The 16,927-nt window shown below is 41.1% G+C and overlaps 1 protein-coding gene across 2 annotated transcripts in view; it reads right to left on the minus strand.

Annotated features, from left to right (window-relative positions):
* Positions 1 to 16,927, minus strand: part of Syne1 (spectrin repeat containing nuclear envelope protein 1) — a 477,339-nt gene that overhangs the window by 87,172 nt on the left and 373,240 nt on the right. For both annotated transcript variants that reach the window (XM_087912026.1, XM_085688027.2), the window contains 9 exons: positions 16,448 to 16,579; positions 15,130 to 15,326; positions 13,847 to 13,979; positions 13,290 to 13,472; positions 11,361 to 11,510; positions 10,403 to 10,579; positions 9,690 to 9,845; positions 3,378 to 3,533; positions 462 to 632 (listed from right to left, as the gene is read on the minus strand). In XM_087912026.1, coding sequence (XP_087768152.1) covers positions 462 to 632; positions 3,378 to 3,533; positions 9,690 to 9,845; positions 10,403 to 10,579; positions 11,361 to 11,510; positions 13,290 to 13,472; positions 13,847 to 13,979; positions 15,130 to 15,326; positions 16,448 to 16,579 — 1,455 coding nt within the window. The remainder of the gene's footprint in view (positions 1 to 461; positions 633 to 3,377; positions 3,534 to 9,689; positions 9,846 to 10,402; positions 10,580 to 11,360; positions 11,511 to 13,289; positions 13,473 to 13,846; positions 13,980 to 15,129; positions 15,327 to 16,447; positions 16,580 to 16,927) is intronic.

The following is a 16,927-nucleotide window of genomic DNA, read 5'->3' on the forward strand; positions in this document are numbered from 1 at the left end:
AACAAGTGAGTTCTGGAAAGGGGATGGTGCTGTCAACGTCTCGGCCAATGGGATTCTACTTATGAGTCTGAAAACTAGCGATGAAATGTTTACACCTTGTCTATTTCCTTTTTATTTTCTAGTTTCTTAGAGGATACTTGGAGAGGCAGACTAAGGAAAGAAAAGGACGACATAAATGGTGATGGCAGTGGGTCAAGAAAATGGATTTGGGTAGCCGATCATTGCAGAAAACATACATGTAATTTACTTAGCAGGATGTTCAAATCCATTTCTAGATCAGCTAATCCAGCATTTGCTACCCACAAGCATGCTTGATTAAGTTAAAAAAGCAAGGAAATTAATATTTTAAATCATTAAACGCAAAGAATATAAGATGATATTTTAGAATGATATTTCTGCTCGCTAATTTCTTGTTTTCCTTAATGAAAAATAATGTTAAGATGCAGTGAACCTTTTCTTACCTGAAGATTGTCGACCTGAACTTGAACAGCTTCAGAGGAACCCGTCAGCAGCCGGAATCGGGACAGAGAGTATCTGGCCTCCATGATATGACTGTTGATCTCATCAAAGGCTGCTTTGTGGTGGCCCCACTGACCGAGCACTGACGTCAGCTGCATCTTTAGCTCTCCAACCTTTAGGAAAGAACAATGCTTGCCGTAACTACATATGATGCAGTATGATGGGAGATGCAGTATGATGGGACAGGAAAACATCAGCTCCTGAAGTACTGCATTGGGGCTTTAGGCACTAGGAGCAGATGAGAGCTAAAGAACCCGGGTTGTAGGTTGTTGTGAGTCGTTCAATGTGGGTCTTGGCCACTGACCCTGAGTCCTCTGAGAAATAGACAAGTCTCTTAACTGCTGAGCCACCTCTCTAGCCCCAAAGGACTGACTTTATGTTTTTGAAATAGTGTCTATTTCTTATATCAAACAATGGATGGGTTTTATAGTGACCTTTGTGTTAATGTCCGTATGCACCTTGACCATACTGACTCCCTACCTCCCTCCCCTGTACATGCCTTCTTCTAGTCCCCTTCCCCTCCCCATCAGTCCCCTTCTAAATACATGTTATATATGCATGTGTATAAAATGTAGGTTCCATATACAAAAACAAGCAACAAAAAACGTGATCTCTGTCTGAATCTGGGCTATTTTTCTTAATATGATTACCTCCAGTTTCATCCATTTTCCTACAAATGATACAACTTCATCTTTAGGAATCAACAAAACTCTGTGGACACACACTCCCTGTTGCATCCATTCATCTGTTGACCAACACGCTGGCTGGATCCATAACTTAGCTATTGGGAACGTGAAGCAATGAACATAGGCATGCACGTATCTCTGTAGCATGCTGGCTGCGACTACAGAGACAACACTCCCTCACATGTTCCTCCTCTGGATTTACTGACACCAGAGAGCATTTGACTTTGGTCTCTAACACTTTATCAGCTTTGGACTTCTGCATGTCATTACTAACATAAAACTGGTCCTTTGGATATGGAGTAAGTGCAGCCATGAATGATTAAAGGGAGAGATCATACGCGTCAATCTGCATTTGCTTTCTCTGCTTTTCTTTTCTCAACATAAAGAGAAAATGTTGAAACCCATTGGGATGCTATCTGATGGGCCACAGGACAAAGAAAGTGCTGCCTCAGATGTAAGGTCCAGGCCACAGGTGCAGGCGGGGGCAGGGCTGCCCTGAAGAGTCATAAAATAGCCTTGCAGCTGAGGGAAGGTGCTCAGTGAGATGTTCAGCATAGCCTGCTTCTTCTCTGTGTCCCCGTTTGTTTTTCACGAGGCCATATTCCGATGGGAGAAATGCGTAATTGATGACAATACGGCAAGTTGGTCCCAAGCCTTTGCGGTGATTTATAGAAATGCATAAAATAGAACAGATTTAAAGCTATGCCAAAGATAATTTGTGGCTAAAGTGGAAGGCTGGTCTGGAATAGAGCCTGTGGATGGTAGGAGTTGTCGGACATTTCTGTTTAAGCACATGCCTGTACCTCGGCGGCATTTGCTCCCCACATCTCCTCCTCATCTCTCCAGCCCATGTCCCTCTCCTTTTCCAAGGTAGCCCTCTTTCTGTTTACATGTGTGTGTGGATGTGTGTGCATGTGTGGATGTGTAGATGTGCATGCGTGTGTGCATGCATGTGGGGATGCAGGTGTGTGTATGTGCGTGTGTGCATGTATGGATGCATATGTGTGTAAAGGCATGCATATTTGTGTTTTAAGTGCAAGCAAATGTGTGTATGCTTGCATGTATGCATGCATGTGTGTGTAGGTGCATGTGTATGTATGTGCGCACATGCCCTCAGTTGATTGCCCTCAGCTCCAGTTTGTAAGATGTGGATAACTAAGCACTCAGACTCTGATGGACTGGGGAATCACTGTGACCTTACATAGTGAGGCATAGTACTCATTGTCATACTTTTCTTACTGGAAGATTCAGTACACCACTGAGGGCGTTATCACGTCTCTTTATAGAGATTATAGGTTACTGGCAGAGACTGAAACACACAAGGGAATGATATAGTATGTAGGGAGAAGGGAGCAGGGGAGCCGAGGTCTCTGAGCACAGGGCATGCCTATTGGGCCCAAGAAGAGAATGAGGCCAATATGTCTAAAGCAAAATGACCTTGCAGGGTCAGAGAGAGAGAGTGGGAAGCTGGATTAACACCCTGCTCTGGTTTCAATCCTTATGAGACCAGAAGCTATTGCAGGATTTTCAACATAGGGATGTCTTGATGTGACTTCGTTCGAACAGGCTCTGCTGAGATATTGATTGCTTAAGAGACCATGGAAATAATCCAAGCAAGAGATGGCAGGAACATAAATCAGGGTGCTACTTGCACAGATGGGTTGGATTCTAATCTATTCTGGGAGGATATTTGCCAAATTTTCTGATATACTAGGTATGGGTGAGAGAGGAAGAAAGAAGTGCAGGGTGGCTGAAAAGATTTCTGCCCGAGCAGTTGGCATGGCAGAGTTGCTAGCAACTGAGACGGTAGCAAGAGTGTGTGGGGGAAGCTATGACTTACTTTAGGCATAGGAGTTTGAAATGCCTGTTGGTCCCAGGTTTCTCCTCCTGTCTCTATTTAGAAGTCTAGAAGAAACTAAAGATGTGGCCGGTCTCCCTGGAGTCATCTACAGTCATAGATGGTATCTATGACTAGGAGGATGGGTCCAATTAAGAGAGGGATGTTTATAATAATGTGTATTACAGGAAACACCAGAAATTAAAAGACATCGATGAAACAGACTCAACGATGGAGGGATGGAGAGATTTGAAAATTATTCACTTGGTTGCTTTCAGCAAATGTCAGCCCTGAGTTTCGCAGGAGCAGGAGCTGGGTCTCGGGAGCAGGCTTACCGAGTGGTCTAAGCTAGCCCAGGTCTGGCTGAGTTCCCGTAGGGTGCTCATGACACTGCCAGAGACGTCCTCCTTCTTGTTCTGAATCAATGCAAGTCCACTTTGCTCAATTTTCTCTACTTCCTTCTCTTTTGCCTTAATCAAATCTTCCAGTTCCTGAAAGATTAAAAAAATATATATAGTTATTTTAAATTGTTCTATTATGGAACTCTGGGGTGCACGGAAATTGAGTCATTATAGCCTCATGTGCTAAAACCCTGCCACTAATCCAAAAAGATTACCATTCTCAAAAGATGGTCTGTACAGTGACACTTCCTCCTATACTTAAATGTTAAAAAAAAAGATAGTCTTTTTATCCAAAGTAAATTAGCATAACCTGAAAAATATAAAATCTGATCATCCGCCAGATAAAGAAATGTCATTATATACCTTTTTCAAAAAGTTGGAAGGAAAGAAATACATCTCCAAAATTGTAATATGATTATATTCTGAGACCCAAACAAGCCGGATGTTTTAAAGTCACGTGATCTAATGGGTGTGCCTGAGAGTCAGACAGAGTTTTGTTGCATTTTAGCTGTGTCGCTCTGTAAGTGAGGAACTTTTACTGAGTCTCAATTTCTTCAAATGGGGAAACTAAAGACTGGGACAGAATTACTATTATCTTCTCTTTCTCCAGTACTCTGATTTTATGTGATTCTGAAAGGCTACAAGCTTCTTCGTATCTTAAATCCTCATTTTCTTTGGAAGGTGCTTTTTATGGCTGTTAGACTAAAATGTTCAAAAAAGAAAAGTAAAATGAGAAAAGGCTCAGAGCTCATTCTTAAGTCATACATTATAGGAGGCTGGGGTGACGGTTCTGTGGTTAAAAGCACTGACTGTTCTTCCAGAGGACCTGGGTTCGATTCTCAGCACCCACATTGTGGCTCACATACATACGTAACCCCGCATCCAAAGCCCTCCTCTGGCCTTCGATAATAGCACAGGTATGCACATTGTGGATAGATATACCTGCAAACAAAGCATTCAGATATATATATATATATATATATATATATATATATACATATTCAGATGTATATATACATACACACACACATATATAAAAAACAAAAAAGAGTTCATTTATATAAAAGCAAAAACTGTACACTATAAGCCCACCCAACTCATATCTGAACGCCACTGGGGCACAGTGAAACAACATGGCATTGCTTTCAACATTTTTCAATAGATGGAGAAGCAGGAAATCAGACCATTCCACCTCTTTGGGGTTACAATGATGCTGAGGGCTGCAGTGGAAAGCGGAGCTTTTTATTGCGAGGGGCCTGTAGTGAGCCTTCTAAACCAGGTCTGTGGAGCGGTGTGAATCTCATATTGGGGCAATATGATAAACTAGGTATGAAGACATGGTCGGTCACATTCTCAGATTCAGGTATATATCCCAGATTCATATAAGGATCTGAAAACCCTTGAGGTTAGGAGGGAGAACATTTCAAAAATATTTTAAGCTCAGAGAAAATTAACTATGCAAGAAAAATATTTGTCCTTCTTCTCGATTGATCCAAATTTTAGTTGTTCTGTGGGGGTACATGCATGCACTTGGGTGTGAGAATATAGAAGCCAGGTCACTTTGGGGTATCTTCCCTAAATTTTGGCACAGAGTACCTCCCTATACCTGGAACTCGCAGACTGGTTATAACTGGCTTCCCAGTGAGCCCCAACGATCCTCCTGTCTCCGTCTTTCCAGACACCATCGCACCCAGCTTTTATATGGAGGTCAGGGATCTAAACCTAGGTCCTTAATGACCATATGACAAACATTTTACCAACTCAGTGACTCATATAAGGATAAAAATATTGTAGTTGAGTAGCTGTTACGTGTTTGTGAGACGTCTCCACTAAATTAAGTACAAATATTGTGCTTATTTTCATTTAATTGTGTAAATGCTTTTATTGTGATGTCATTCTCTCATCTCTGCTTTTGTCAATATTATGACAGTGTTGATAATAAACGGAGTGGAAGCTAATGATTACTGAGATAATACTTTCTTTACTCAGTATAGAAAATGTAATTAATTTTACATTTTAAGATAGTTCTTTATTTTTAAGTTTTTTATAATTTATTTTTTTAAAAAAAGAAAACAAACTATCTTTTTTACATACAAATCCCAGTTCCCACTCCCTCCCCTCTTCCCAGTCCCTCCACCTACCCTCCTCCCAGCCCACCCCCCACCCACTTCTCAGAGAGGGTAAGGCACTTTGCTTTAGGGAAGGTCTAAGGCCCTTCTACTATATTCAAACTAAGGAAGGTATCCATCCAAAGAGAATAGGTTCAGTATATGCAGTAGAAATAAATCCTAGTGCCCCTGCCAGTGGCCGCCCTCAGTCTGCCCCAGCCATGCAGAAGGTCTAGTTTGGTCCTATGCTTGTTCCTTCTCTGTTCAGCTGGAGTTGGTGAGCTCCCATTAGCTCAGATAAACTGTTTCAATGGGTAAGTGGAGGGGGAGGAGAAATTGAGGGGATGGGATAGTAGAGATGGAGGAAGGACAGATATGAGAGCAAGGAAAGAGATATTTTGATTGAGGGAGCTTTATGGGGCTAGCAAGAAACTTTGCACTAGAGAAAATCACAAGGATGACCCCAGCTAAGACCCTAAGCAATAGAGGAGAGGGTGCCTGAACTAGCCTTGCCCTGTAGTCAGACTGATGAATATCTTAAATGTTACCATAGACCCTCCATCCAGCAACTGATGGAAACAGAGGCAGAGACCCACAGAGGAGCACTGGGCTGAGCTCCCAAAGTTCAGTTGAAGAGTGGAAGGAGTGAGAATATGAGCAAAGAGGTTAAAATATTTCTGTAATTTTCCTAAGGAATAAATATCCACACATGATCATCCTAATTCATAATTAATATGCAGTATATAATTATATTTACTTATATGTTTGTAAATAATAGAGACCCATAGCAATCCTTCCTATAAGGTCCTAAAATTTAAATATTAGAATTAAATATATCTTCAGTCATTCACAGTGGTAAACCTTCTCAGAAAGTAATACTGAATGTATGGTTCGGGGATTGAACATCTCAGAGAGCTCACTGTACCTGGACACAACCCAGGAATGAAGCAGGATTGAAAAATATTTCTGCATAAAGGTGTGTTTGCCTTTCCATAATAATTTTTTTAAAAAATTTCTCTGGTTCTGTTCAATTGAAACAAAAGCCAATCTTAATATTTCTGCAATAGTAAATTATTCCCAACTTGGATTAATTCACAAATATCAGTTTTTATATTGCATTCAATCAATAAATCACCTCTAAAAGAGACTGGAAAAGTATTCAAGCTTTTTAAAACAAAACAAAACCTGAATCCAGTCACTGATTTAAGTACACTGGCTTGAATTTCATGCTGTGGGCCAAAGAAACAATTTCTCAAAAATGACAGTAAATTTTATCAAAGTTTGTAGAATTGCCCATTAGGACCCGCCAGTTAGGCTATTGTGATTTATATATGCTGTCTCCAAACAACTGTGTGGGCTTCTCTCTGGTCTTTCAGGTTTGAAGGAAATGGCTTTTCATGAATTGGCATTGTGGTTCTTTAAACCACAATGTAAGTTTTGTCTCTGAAACTGCTTGAAGTGACCCTCTGGGAACCTGAGACTTAAGTCCCACAGGCAATAAAATTTGGCTAAACTTCTGCAATATTTTTCAGACATCAATGTGTCTCCCTACTAAAAAGGAGACATATATAGGCATAAAATAAAAATAGAAAAAGAGCATTAAAGAGAAGAAAAAACTAGTGAGAAAGAGACAATGGGGCTGAGAGATAGCTCAGTGGTTAGGAGTATTGCTGTTCCACAGGCCTGGGGTTCAGTTCCCAGCTCACTCATGAGAGGTATCTCACAAGTACACGCAACTCCAGGTCCAGGGGTGCAAGACCCAATTCCAGCCTCTGAGAGCATGCGCACACGCACACATACACACACACACACACACAAAGGGGGAGAGAAAGAGAAACAAAGAGATAAATAAGGTAATTCTTTTAAGGAGGAGAAAACAAGAGAAGAAAGGGATGAGAAAGTAAAAGATAATATGGCTGCAGGATCAAACTTCAAAGAGAAGGCCAACAAGCAACCTTTCAGTAGTAAAGTGACCTTGACCATGAGTCTGGGAAGCACTTATCTTGCTGATGTTAGCATGCATGGGCTGCCTTTTAAAATTAATGGAAATATTTTAACTTTGAGGGCTCAGCAAAACTATCACTTTTCAACCTTAAAAGCAAATTTTTGAAATGCTGACTTATTTTTCATATTTTAGAATTTATGGTCCTAAATTGGAAGTACCTCCAGCCTCCTAAAACATACAAAATTCAACAAGAGCAGTTGACGGGCATATTTGGTCTTCAGTCTTTTACAAATCCATCTTCTGTTGGGAGGCATTAAAAATGTTAATTAAAAGTGCTTCTCACTGATCAGAGTGGGTGCACACCTGTAACCCCAGCATTTAGGAGTCAGAGACAGGAGGATCAGGAATTAAAGACCAGCCTTGGCTATGTGTTGAGTTTGGAGGCCATCTTGGACCACATGAGATTTTCCTTTTAAAAAAAGAAAAGAGAAAGTCAGGTGGTAGTGGTGCACACCCTTAATCGCAGCACTCAGGATGCAGAGGCAGGTGAATCTGTGAGTTTGAGGCCAGCCGGGTCTACAGATAGGGTTCCTGGACAGTCAGAGCTGTTACACAGAGAAACCCTGTTTAAGACAAAAAAGTGACATCAGATGTGGAGATGCAGAATTTGGAATTGCCCAGCTGGTTTTCGGTCTTGCTTTGGTCCAGAGTATTTTTCACTATTCTCCCTTCCCTTTGTTTTGGAATGGTAATGTGTGTCCTGGGCTATTTAATATTGGAAGTAAGTACTCTGTTTTATGATTTTGATTTTATAGATGATTACAGTTAAGAGTTTGCATGAATCTCAGGAGAGACTTTAAACTTTGGACTTTTAAACATTGTTGAGACTGTGATAGACTATGGGGAGTTTTGAAGTTGGACTAAATCTATTTTTCACTATGAAATTATTAAGAAATTATGGGGGCCAGGAAGTGGAATATGGTAGTTTGAATGTAACTGGTCTCCATAATCTCATAGAGAATGGCACTATTAGGTGGCATGGCCTTGTTAAAGTAGGTGTAGCCTTGTTGGAGGAAGTGTCACTGTGGGGGCGGGCTTTGAGGTCTCTTTTGCTCAAGCTTCCCTCAGTGTGACTTTCAGACCATTTCCTGTTGCCTGCAAAAAAGACTCTCAGCTACTTCGCCACTACTATGTCTGTCTGCACATTACCATGTTCCCTACCATGACCATAACAAAGAAAATCTCTGAAACTGTAAGAGAGCCCCTATTAAATGTTTTCCTTTTTAAGAGTTGCTGTGGTCATGGTGTCTCTTCATAGCAATAGAAACCCTAAGGCAGGGTCCTAGAAAACAAACTGGATAAGTAAGTGTAAGTCATTAGTGCTGGTAGGAGACTATGTAAATGTTCTTTGACAATTATAATTAATTTAAAGTATAACTTGAATTTTTCAAAATCCCAGTAAATATACATCTTTCTCCCATTAAAACAACAACAAAACAAAATAACTAATAATTTCAGACAGCTTCAAAAATGTAACCATTCTTGAACCACATGGCCTGTTCCTTTTCTTAACTATAAGGCTTTGTGTGGGGGCTTAAGGTGGGCCATCACACCTGATCCAAATTTATTTGGGTCCTGGCGAACCCAACGGGATCCTCATGTTTGTACAACAAGCACTTTATCTGCTGAGCTATGCCCTCAGTCCCTATATTGACATCTTTAAGGCAAAGAATAATTTAGGTAAATGTACAAATATTCCTAAACTATTGGTAAGCACTAAATCTGGTGATCAGTGTATGGAGTTATGATAAACACATAAGTGTGTCTACTTATGTGAATTGTTGATCCTTTCTATAATCTCAAAACTTTAAAATCAGGTGATGAAGCCTAACATTGTTCGGAGAAGAAAAACAACCTAACAAGGCATCATGGTACATAACTGTAATCCTAGTACCATGAATACTGAGGCTGGAGGACTCCTGCATTGGTTGTATAACAAGATTCTGATTCAAAAATCAAACAAATGACAACAAAATGACTATGTGATCAACCTGGTCAGCTCATGTAATGAAAGACAAGGGTCAACAGACGCAGTTATTAAGAAAGCGTTAACTCGTAACGCTTGAGCCAGCAATGCCCTCCACATAGGCCTGGAGGTGTGAGGCAAATCCAGGAGCCGCCTGAACGTGTTACCTGGCAGTCCTTCAGGGCATTCTGAACAGAAGTCTGGTCACCAATTTGCTGTTGCTGTTTCAGCTTCTTCTCCTGGGTTTCAAACCAAGCTTTCAGAGACTGTACACTGTTTTCATACTCTGACCAAGACTCCAACAAGCCTTCCAGCAGCTGGATCTAAGAAAACAGAAAGTCTCAAATTTCAAAAATTTTGTTTTAAAATCAAATTGCTGGAACCAAAATGACCCAATACAATTTCTTATGAAGTAAGAGTTCTTGGGAAGCGACGGGGATCTGGGAAGGACTGCACTAGAAGGCATCGCATATCGCATGAAAATGGCCTTACAAAACTCTGCGTGATACAATAAAAATGTGGAAAATGGAATTTCTTAAAATACAGTCTATTGCATATATAAATGAAGAAAATGAAGTTTACCAAATATCAATCAATGGCTATTATCGATAAAGGAAAAATAAACTATAATCAACCTAAAGTAAAAGGAAGAAAAATGAAGAGGCATCTTAAAAACAATCAGACCCATGAAATGTACATAGAAGGGAGGGTGTGTAGGAGAGCAAACAGGATGAAAGATGTCCAGAGTTAGGTCGCCTTCTGGGTACTGTGCGAAACTCTTCTCACGCTTCATCAAACTATACACCCCACTTGTGGAACAGTTTCCTGCCTGTTCTTGGGGTTCGCATCAGTATCAGGAGGATGGGCCCACCTTGCTTACCTTCTCACCCACTCGACCTTGCAAGAGCTGCCAACTTTTGTTCATGGCTCCAAGCTGCTCGGCAAAATCGGTCTTATCACTGCGTTTGCTCTCCACATCCTGGCTGCTGATCTGCAGCACCGACTGGTTCACAAAGTCCGCCGTCAGCTGCTTACAGTTCAGGTCTATCTTGAAACCCTTGAAGAGAGGCCAGAGACTCAGACAGCGCGCTTCTGTGTGAAAAAGTCTTAACATGTTCCCAGGAGTTGGAAAGCCTTTGTAAACCCACATGTGACTGTTATCACTCCCACGATGTCATCAAATGACACAATCTTTGCTTCTTCACATGACCTACTAGGTTAGGGACTGGAATATGCATTCATTATGTTTATAAAATTGTACACTGCACACATATAAATAGCATGTGTGTGATATGTAGAAATGGGTAAATTACTTCCTTATCTTTCAGTGTGTTAGTTTGAGTGTGTAATGTCTTTCATAGGCCCACGTGTTTGGACACTTGGTCCCTAGTCCGTGATGCTTCTTTCTGAGGTTACAGAAAGTAGAGCCTCACTGGAGAGCCATCTTAGGGGGAGACAGTCTTTGAGGTTTGATAGTGTGACCCCACTTCTGGCTCTCTAGCTCTCTGCTTCCTGTGTGTAGATGAAATGTGATTGGTCAGCCTCGTGCTACTGTTTCCAGACCTTTCCCTCCATTGCAAACTGTGTCCCCACTGTGACTGTTATCCAGATCAACTCCTGATTTCCTCAGTTGCTGCAGTCAGGGTATTCTGTTACAACAACACAAACACAGCTGACACACGGCATCTGTACCTAACATTTCTACACACTTACTTTTGAAGGCCTCTGTCTGTTTTATTGTATTTGGGATACATACATGCTAATCCCTGGTTGGAGCTTCTGAGCACCTTCAGATAAAAGTCTACATGTATGAAAATGAAAAGCCCCGTGCCAGTTACCTTATACTTCTGCAGGTAGTCGTGGACTGCCTTGTAGCCTACTGCATTTTTTATGTCCTCTTCGTCCTTCTGGATTACACTTTCCATGAGTGCAATCCAACTCATGACCTCAGAAATGGCATGGCGGGAAGGCAGTTTGTCCATCTGGAGCTGTAGAGTTGAGACAGAATGAGTCCCAAGCACTAAAATTCAGACCCAGCCTCTGTTAACACAGTGGTTCTCAACCTTCCTACTGCTGTAGCCCTTTAATACAGGTCCTCATGTTGTGCTTACCCTCGACCATAGATTATTTTCATTGTTACTTCATAACTGTACTTTTGCTATTACTAGGAATTGCAATGTAAATATCCATGTTTTCCGATGGTCTTAGGTAACCCCTGTGAAGGGGTCATTGTAAATATCCATGTTTTCCAATGGTCTTAGGTAACCCCTGTGAAGGGGTCATTCAACTCCCAAAGGGGTCGCGATCCACAGTGAGAACCCTTTGTTCTTTGTGAACCCTTTGTTCACAGCAAGAGAAGTAGCAGCCCTTTACACTTTTCAGATCTCTGAAGCTTGAAACATCAGGCAAACACAGTAACGCTAATCACCTAATGCTCCCTCCACATCTGATACCATTAACATTGTATAAATATTACCTAATTAATCAAAACACCAGCAAGAAAACATAGTCTTACTTTATAGCTAGTTTTATGAGTTTCAAAAATAACCTTAAATATAAAACATTCAACAGATGTATTCTATTAATTATCCTGTAAAATCTCTGTGTATTATGACTCAGGAATGTTAAAAGGAAGAAAAATATCACACCGAAAGGTATCAATTTCTCTGCTTTCTGGAACTCTCCTATTAATTCCTAAGATTTAATTTCCTGAGTATTTAAGATAGACTCAGATTTCTGAATTTGGCTTCATATGCCAAGCAAGTATGCATATCAGCATTACCATGATTCACAAAAACAGAAGCAATTCTTTACATATTCATGATTCAACATTGTCTGGTATGTGGTGGGTTATGCCTATAACTCCAGCCCTTTCAGAGGCTGAGGCAGGAGGATCACCACAAACCCAGGACTACCCAGGGTTACAAGGTAAGACCTTGCCTCCTAATATAAATAAAATTAAATGTATATAATCTAATTCTATGTGGTACCGAAAGGGCTAGAGGAAGATGGCATTGCTCCTCCCTTCTAGGACTATAGAGCTCACTGGTCTGGAGAGAAATGACATATGTACTAAAAACATCTATCATACCTGATCTACAGTGATGAATGCTAAGGAGAAAAAAGATTAAAATGTTCCAGGTAGGTTAGACATATTACCAATCAGAATATAGTCGTGAACTGATTATCATTACTCAATGTGGAGCCCCATATACAATGGTGGGCTTAATATGTTATCATAAGCGAAGGAGCCTGTGGTCTATCTTTAGGTTTGTGATAAGTAGACCCTGATGTCTGAACAATGACAAAAAGGACCAAAGACCTATTTATCAGAATGTGTCCCTGTCATAAACGATGTGTCACTGCTCTTATACTGAGTAAGATCCAGTTTCCTTCTTGGCTATAAGATGGCAGATCTTCTACGTATGTTCTAGATCTTCACAATTTTAAGAGGTGCTTATGTTTTAGCCATGAAATGTCAGTTCAAAGAAGGTCAAAATTTTCAAGTCAAGTTTCCAACACACACACACACACACACACACACACACACACACACAGAGAGAGAGAGAGAGAGAGAGAGAGAGAGAGAGAGAGAGAAATATTTGTTTTGGGAACAAATGCTGTCTAAAGAGGGATTTGTGGGATGATTCGGTTTTAATACATAGCACAACAGCAGGGGGAACAGACAAGTCCTGGTTAACTCTGATTGATCTGCATTCATATGGCAGAAATCGATGGTTACCAAATACACCAGCTTTATCTGGTACCTGATGGAGCTTCTCCTGCACAACAGGGATGCTTGTCAGCAGGTCGCTCCACTGGCTCTCCATACGGGACAGCTCAGCACGCAGGGCGGCTGTATCCACTTTCTTTAATCGAAGAAGTTGATTGCCTGTGCTCATGACTGATGACTTCAAGGAAGACTTGGCATCTACCTCCTTAGAAAACTCCTTAAAAAGCAGAATTCACAGTGTTCAGGTTAGCATCAAATAGCTGGACCTTCCATTCAAGGACAGAGACCAACCCAGAGCACAGATCAATCATTTCCACATATTGAGGGCTCTGTCATGTGGAGCTCTTTGGAGACAATCAACCACACCTTTACCTCCAAAAGAGGCTGGTCCACGGCCTGAAAACCAACTAAAAGAGGCAATTTGGAACCCCACTTGTTCGCAACACTAGTCACTCAAAGTCAGCCTCGGAATTGTGTATGATAATTTACTTTCTGTACTGTGTCTGCTGACTGCCGGCTTGCTGTGTACTGTTCCATGAGTCCAGGCTGAGAAACACACTGAGCTCAAATGTTCTAAGTTCTTAGACTTACCAGGAAAGCATTGAGATGATCGCGGACCATTTCCAGTTCCTGTGGGACCGTCACAGATTGCTGAGTCCAAAATGCCAGCCTGTCCTTTGCAGACTGTAGCCAGTGAGTCAGGTCTGCAGATTCACTTTGATACCTGTAAGCATATTAAGGAGTCTATTAATGAAACGTTCCATTAAACGTTCCGTTGTCAGTTAAAACGAGAGCCCCAAAAATGTGGAAAGTATACAAGGCTGATGCTCTGAAATTCTTTTCTTTTAATATTTATATCTTAAGTCTGCCCTGGGTTTCAGTGCCCCTTTTGCTTAGCTGGAAAGAAGAAAATCTTTCTCCTTGACTGATGCTGTTGGGAAATACTGGATCATGGTTATAAAAAACCTATTTGAAAGAAAGGTAACAGAAAAAAATAGTCCTTTATTCAGTAAAATTCAAGTAACAGTCTCCCTTGACTATTTCCCATTAGGATTTCAGAGCAATATATTCCTCCAGGCATGTATATTGAAGGCTTGGTCCCCAGTTGATGTCACTATGTGAGGAGGCGCTGGGCATCTAGAGGAACTGGAGACCAACAAGCGGAAGGTCGTCACATGGAGCTGTCCTTGAAAGACGACCTCTCTCTCTCTCTCTCTCTCTCTCTCTCTCTCTCTCTCTCTCTCTCGGAGGTCACATGGAGCTGTCCTTGAATGGTGGCCTGTCTGTCTGTCTGTTTCTCTCTCTCTCTCTCTCTCACACACACACACACACACACACAAACACACACACACACACACACACACACACACACACACACTTTCAGGCAGCTATGAGGTGAGATATCTCTTCTGTCATTTGTTCCTGCTCCCACACTATTCTACCTCAGGACCCAGAACAATAGATCTGACTCACCTTGGCCTGAAACCTCTGAAATAGTGGGCTAAGACAAATCTTCCTTCTGATAAACTGTTTTTCTTAGCTGTGGGTCACAGCAATGAAAATCTAAGAGATTTCCTGTGGCCCGTGAGGAGAATGTTCTCACTCAGCGTTGCCCTGTCTCTAAGGATCCCAAACGACTAGACAAGGTAAGGAAGGTACAGCAGAGTCGGCGGCGTTGGGTGACAGTCGCTCAGCTAGCTTTAATCACACATCTAAAAGAATAAGAATCCAACTGGGAACCCTCTGATTGTCTTTACTTTCCAAACTGTGCCATTTTCTAAATGCACACATCTTTTCCAATCCCAGCATCTACCAATCTTAGAAATACACCACAGAACTTATCAAAAATGCAGGCCAAATACTCATCCTAGTACCTGGTCCAGTGTTTCAGTATGGTCTCCAGTCTGTGAAGTTCCTTGGCCACTCTGTTGGTGTTATTGAGCCAGCGCTCTCCGAGTTGATTGAGTTGACTCTCAAGATCTGAGCAGCTGGCAGACATCAGTAGTCGCTTCCCGTCATCTAACACTTGATAGAGTTTGGGCTGGTACTCATCGAGGCTGGATTTTAAATGCTGAAACAATTGAAGACATCAGGTGAAGAGACTTGGTGTGGCTTTCATCCCTGAGCATTATAATTTCTCTGATCTTTATAACATTGGTATTATTTGTTATCAAACATACATTTTCTTCACTCAGAAGCCCTGAAATCTTGAAAAGGTATTTATTAAAATACAGATGTTCTCGCTTTTGTAATCCATTGGGACCTTTGGATGTGTGTACAGCTGTCAGGCTTTATTGTCTCTAAAACAGCGTGACACCAAAATAAACTCTAAGAACATGCTTGGGGGAGGTTTGGTGAAAAAGGTTTTGAAATGAACTCATTTGCTCCAAGAATAGTGATTATTTGTCATTAATCTATAATCTATTACCTATGCTCCACCATCAGAGCCGAGAATCTAGCTCATGGTGCCTTCATTATTAAGAAGGCCTCTATCACTACTACTGACCTATTAAGTACAGACCAAGAAAGATTTTTTTTAAAAAAATAAGAAATGTTAATTAAACTCAGTGGGTCATATACACATTCAAGGCATAAAAGTAGGAGGAGGGTTTGCTGGAAACAGGGGTTTTAGCCTTAGATAGAAGGGGATAAAGGAGGGGAAGTGTGAGGCGGGACTAAAACCCACTGTATAATGTATAAAGCCATCAAGCAATAATAAAAGAAAACAGCTGGGTGGCAGTGGTGCACGCCTTAAACCCAGCACTGGGGAAACAGAGGCAGGCAGATCTTTGGGAGTTTAAGGCCAGCCTGGTCTACAAGAGCGAGTTATGGGACAACTAGAGTTGTTACACAGAGAAACCCTGTCTTGAAAAACCAAAATAAATAAATAATAGCAAAAATAATGATAAATATATACTTAATAGTAGATAAAGACAATAATTATTATATACTATATAATTCATGTATAAGAGCTACTATATAATAATTAATGAATATATCTATGTTACTATAAATAACATATACATATTCTATGTGCATCCATGGTTTTAGTAACTTTAAAGAAAAGTAAAAGATTTAATGACGTTTAAGCTTGTTTGTTATACAAACTTGTTTAAATTCCATTACAATTAGTGGCAAATTTCTAAAGGAAACATTGTCACTGAGACACTACGGCACAGTTGGAAGCCAGACCTGGTAGAGATTCGTCCTTTCCACAAGTCTGTCCTCGCTCTCCTCCACCAGGCCCACGCTCGGGATGCTGCTCTCAACCATCTCCAGCTGTCTGCTGAGCTCCTGGCGAGTCTCATCCAGATGGGACCACATCTACAAACACAACCATGATTACTGGGATGACACTAGGGAAGCTAGCAAGGAGACCACAAGTTCAAGGACAGCCTGGGCAACAATGGGTCTTAGGGAAATGGAACAAAAATCAAGCAACCGACACCCAACGAGTGGCATCCTCCTACGTGTGCAAAATTTGTTCTTGCTAGATTCTGCTTCAAGCAATATCATGAATGTTTAGTTGGCATTTGTTTTGGGAAACAAAATGCAGTTCTAAAGTAAGTGATATAATGGTGTCCCTTAAAAGGAGGTAGGCCTCTCTCTCTCCCTCCCTCTCTCTCTCCCTCCCTTTCTCTCTGACTCTGTTCCGTCTCTGCCGCTCTTTGT

This window comes from Myodes glareolus, chromosome 1 (assembly GCF_982192425.1).
Source record: "Myodes glareolus chromosome 1, mMyoGla1.1, whole genome shotgun sequence".
Lineage (NCBI taxonomy): Eukaryota > Metazoa > Chordata > Mammalia > Rodentia > Cricetidae > Myodes > Myodes glareolus.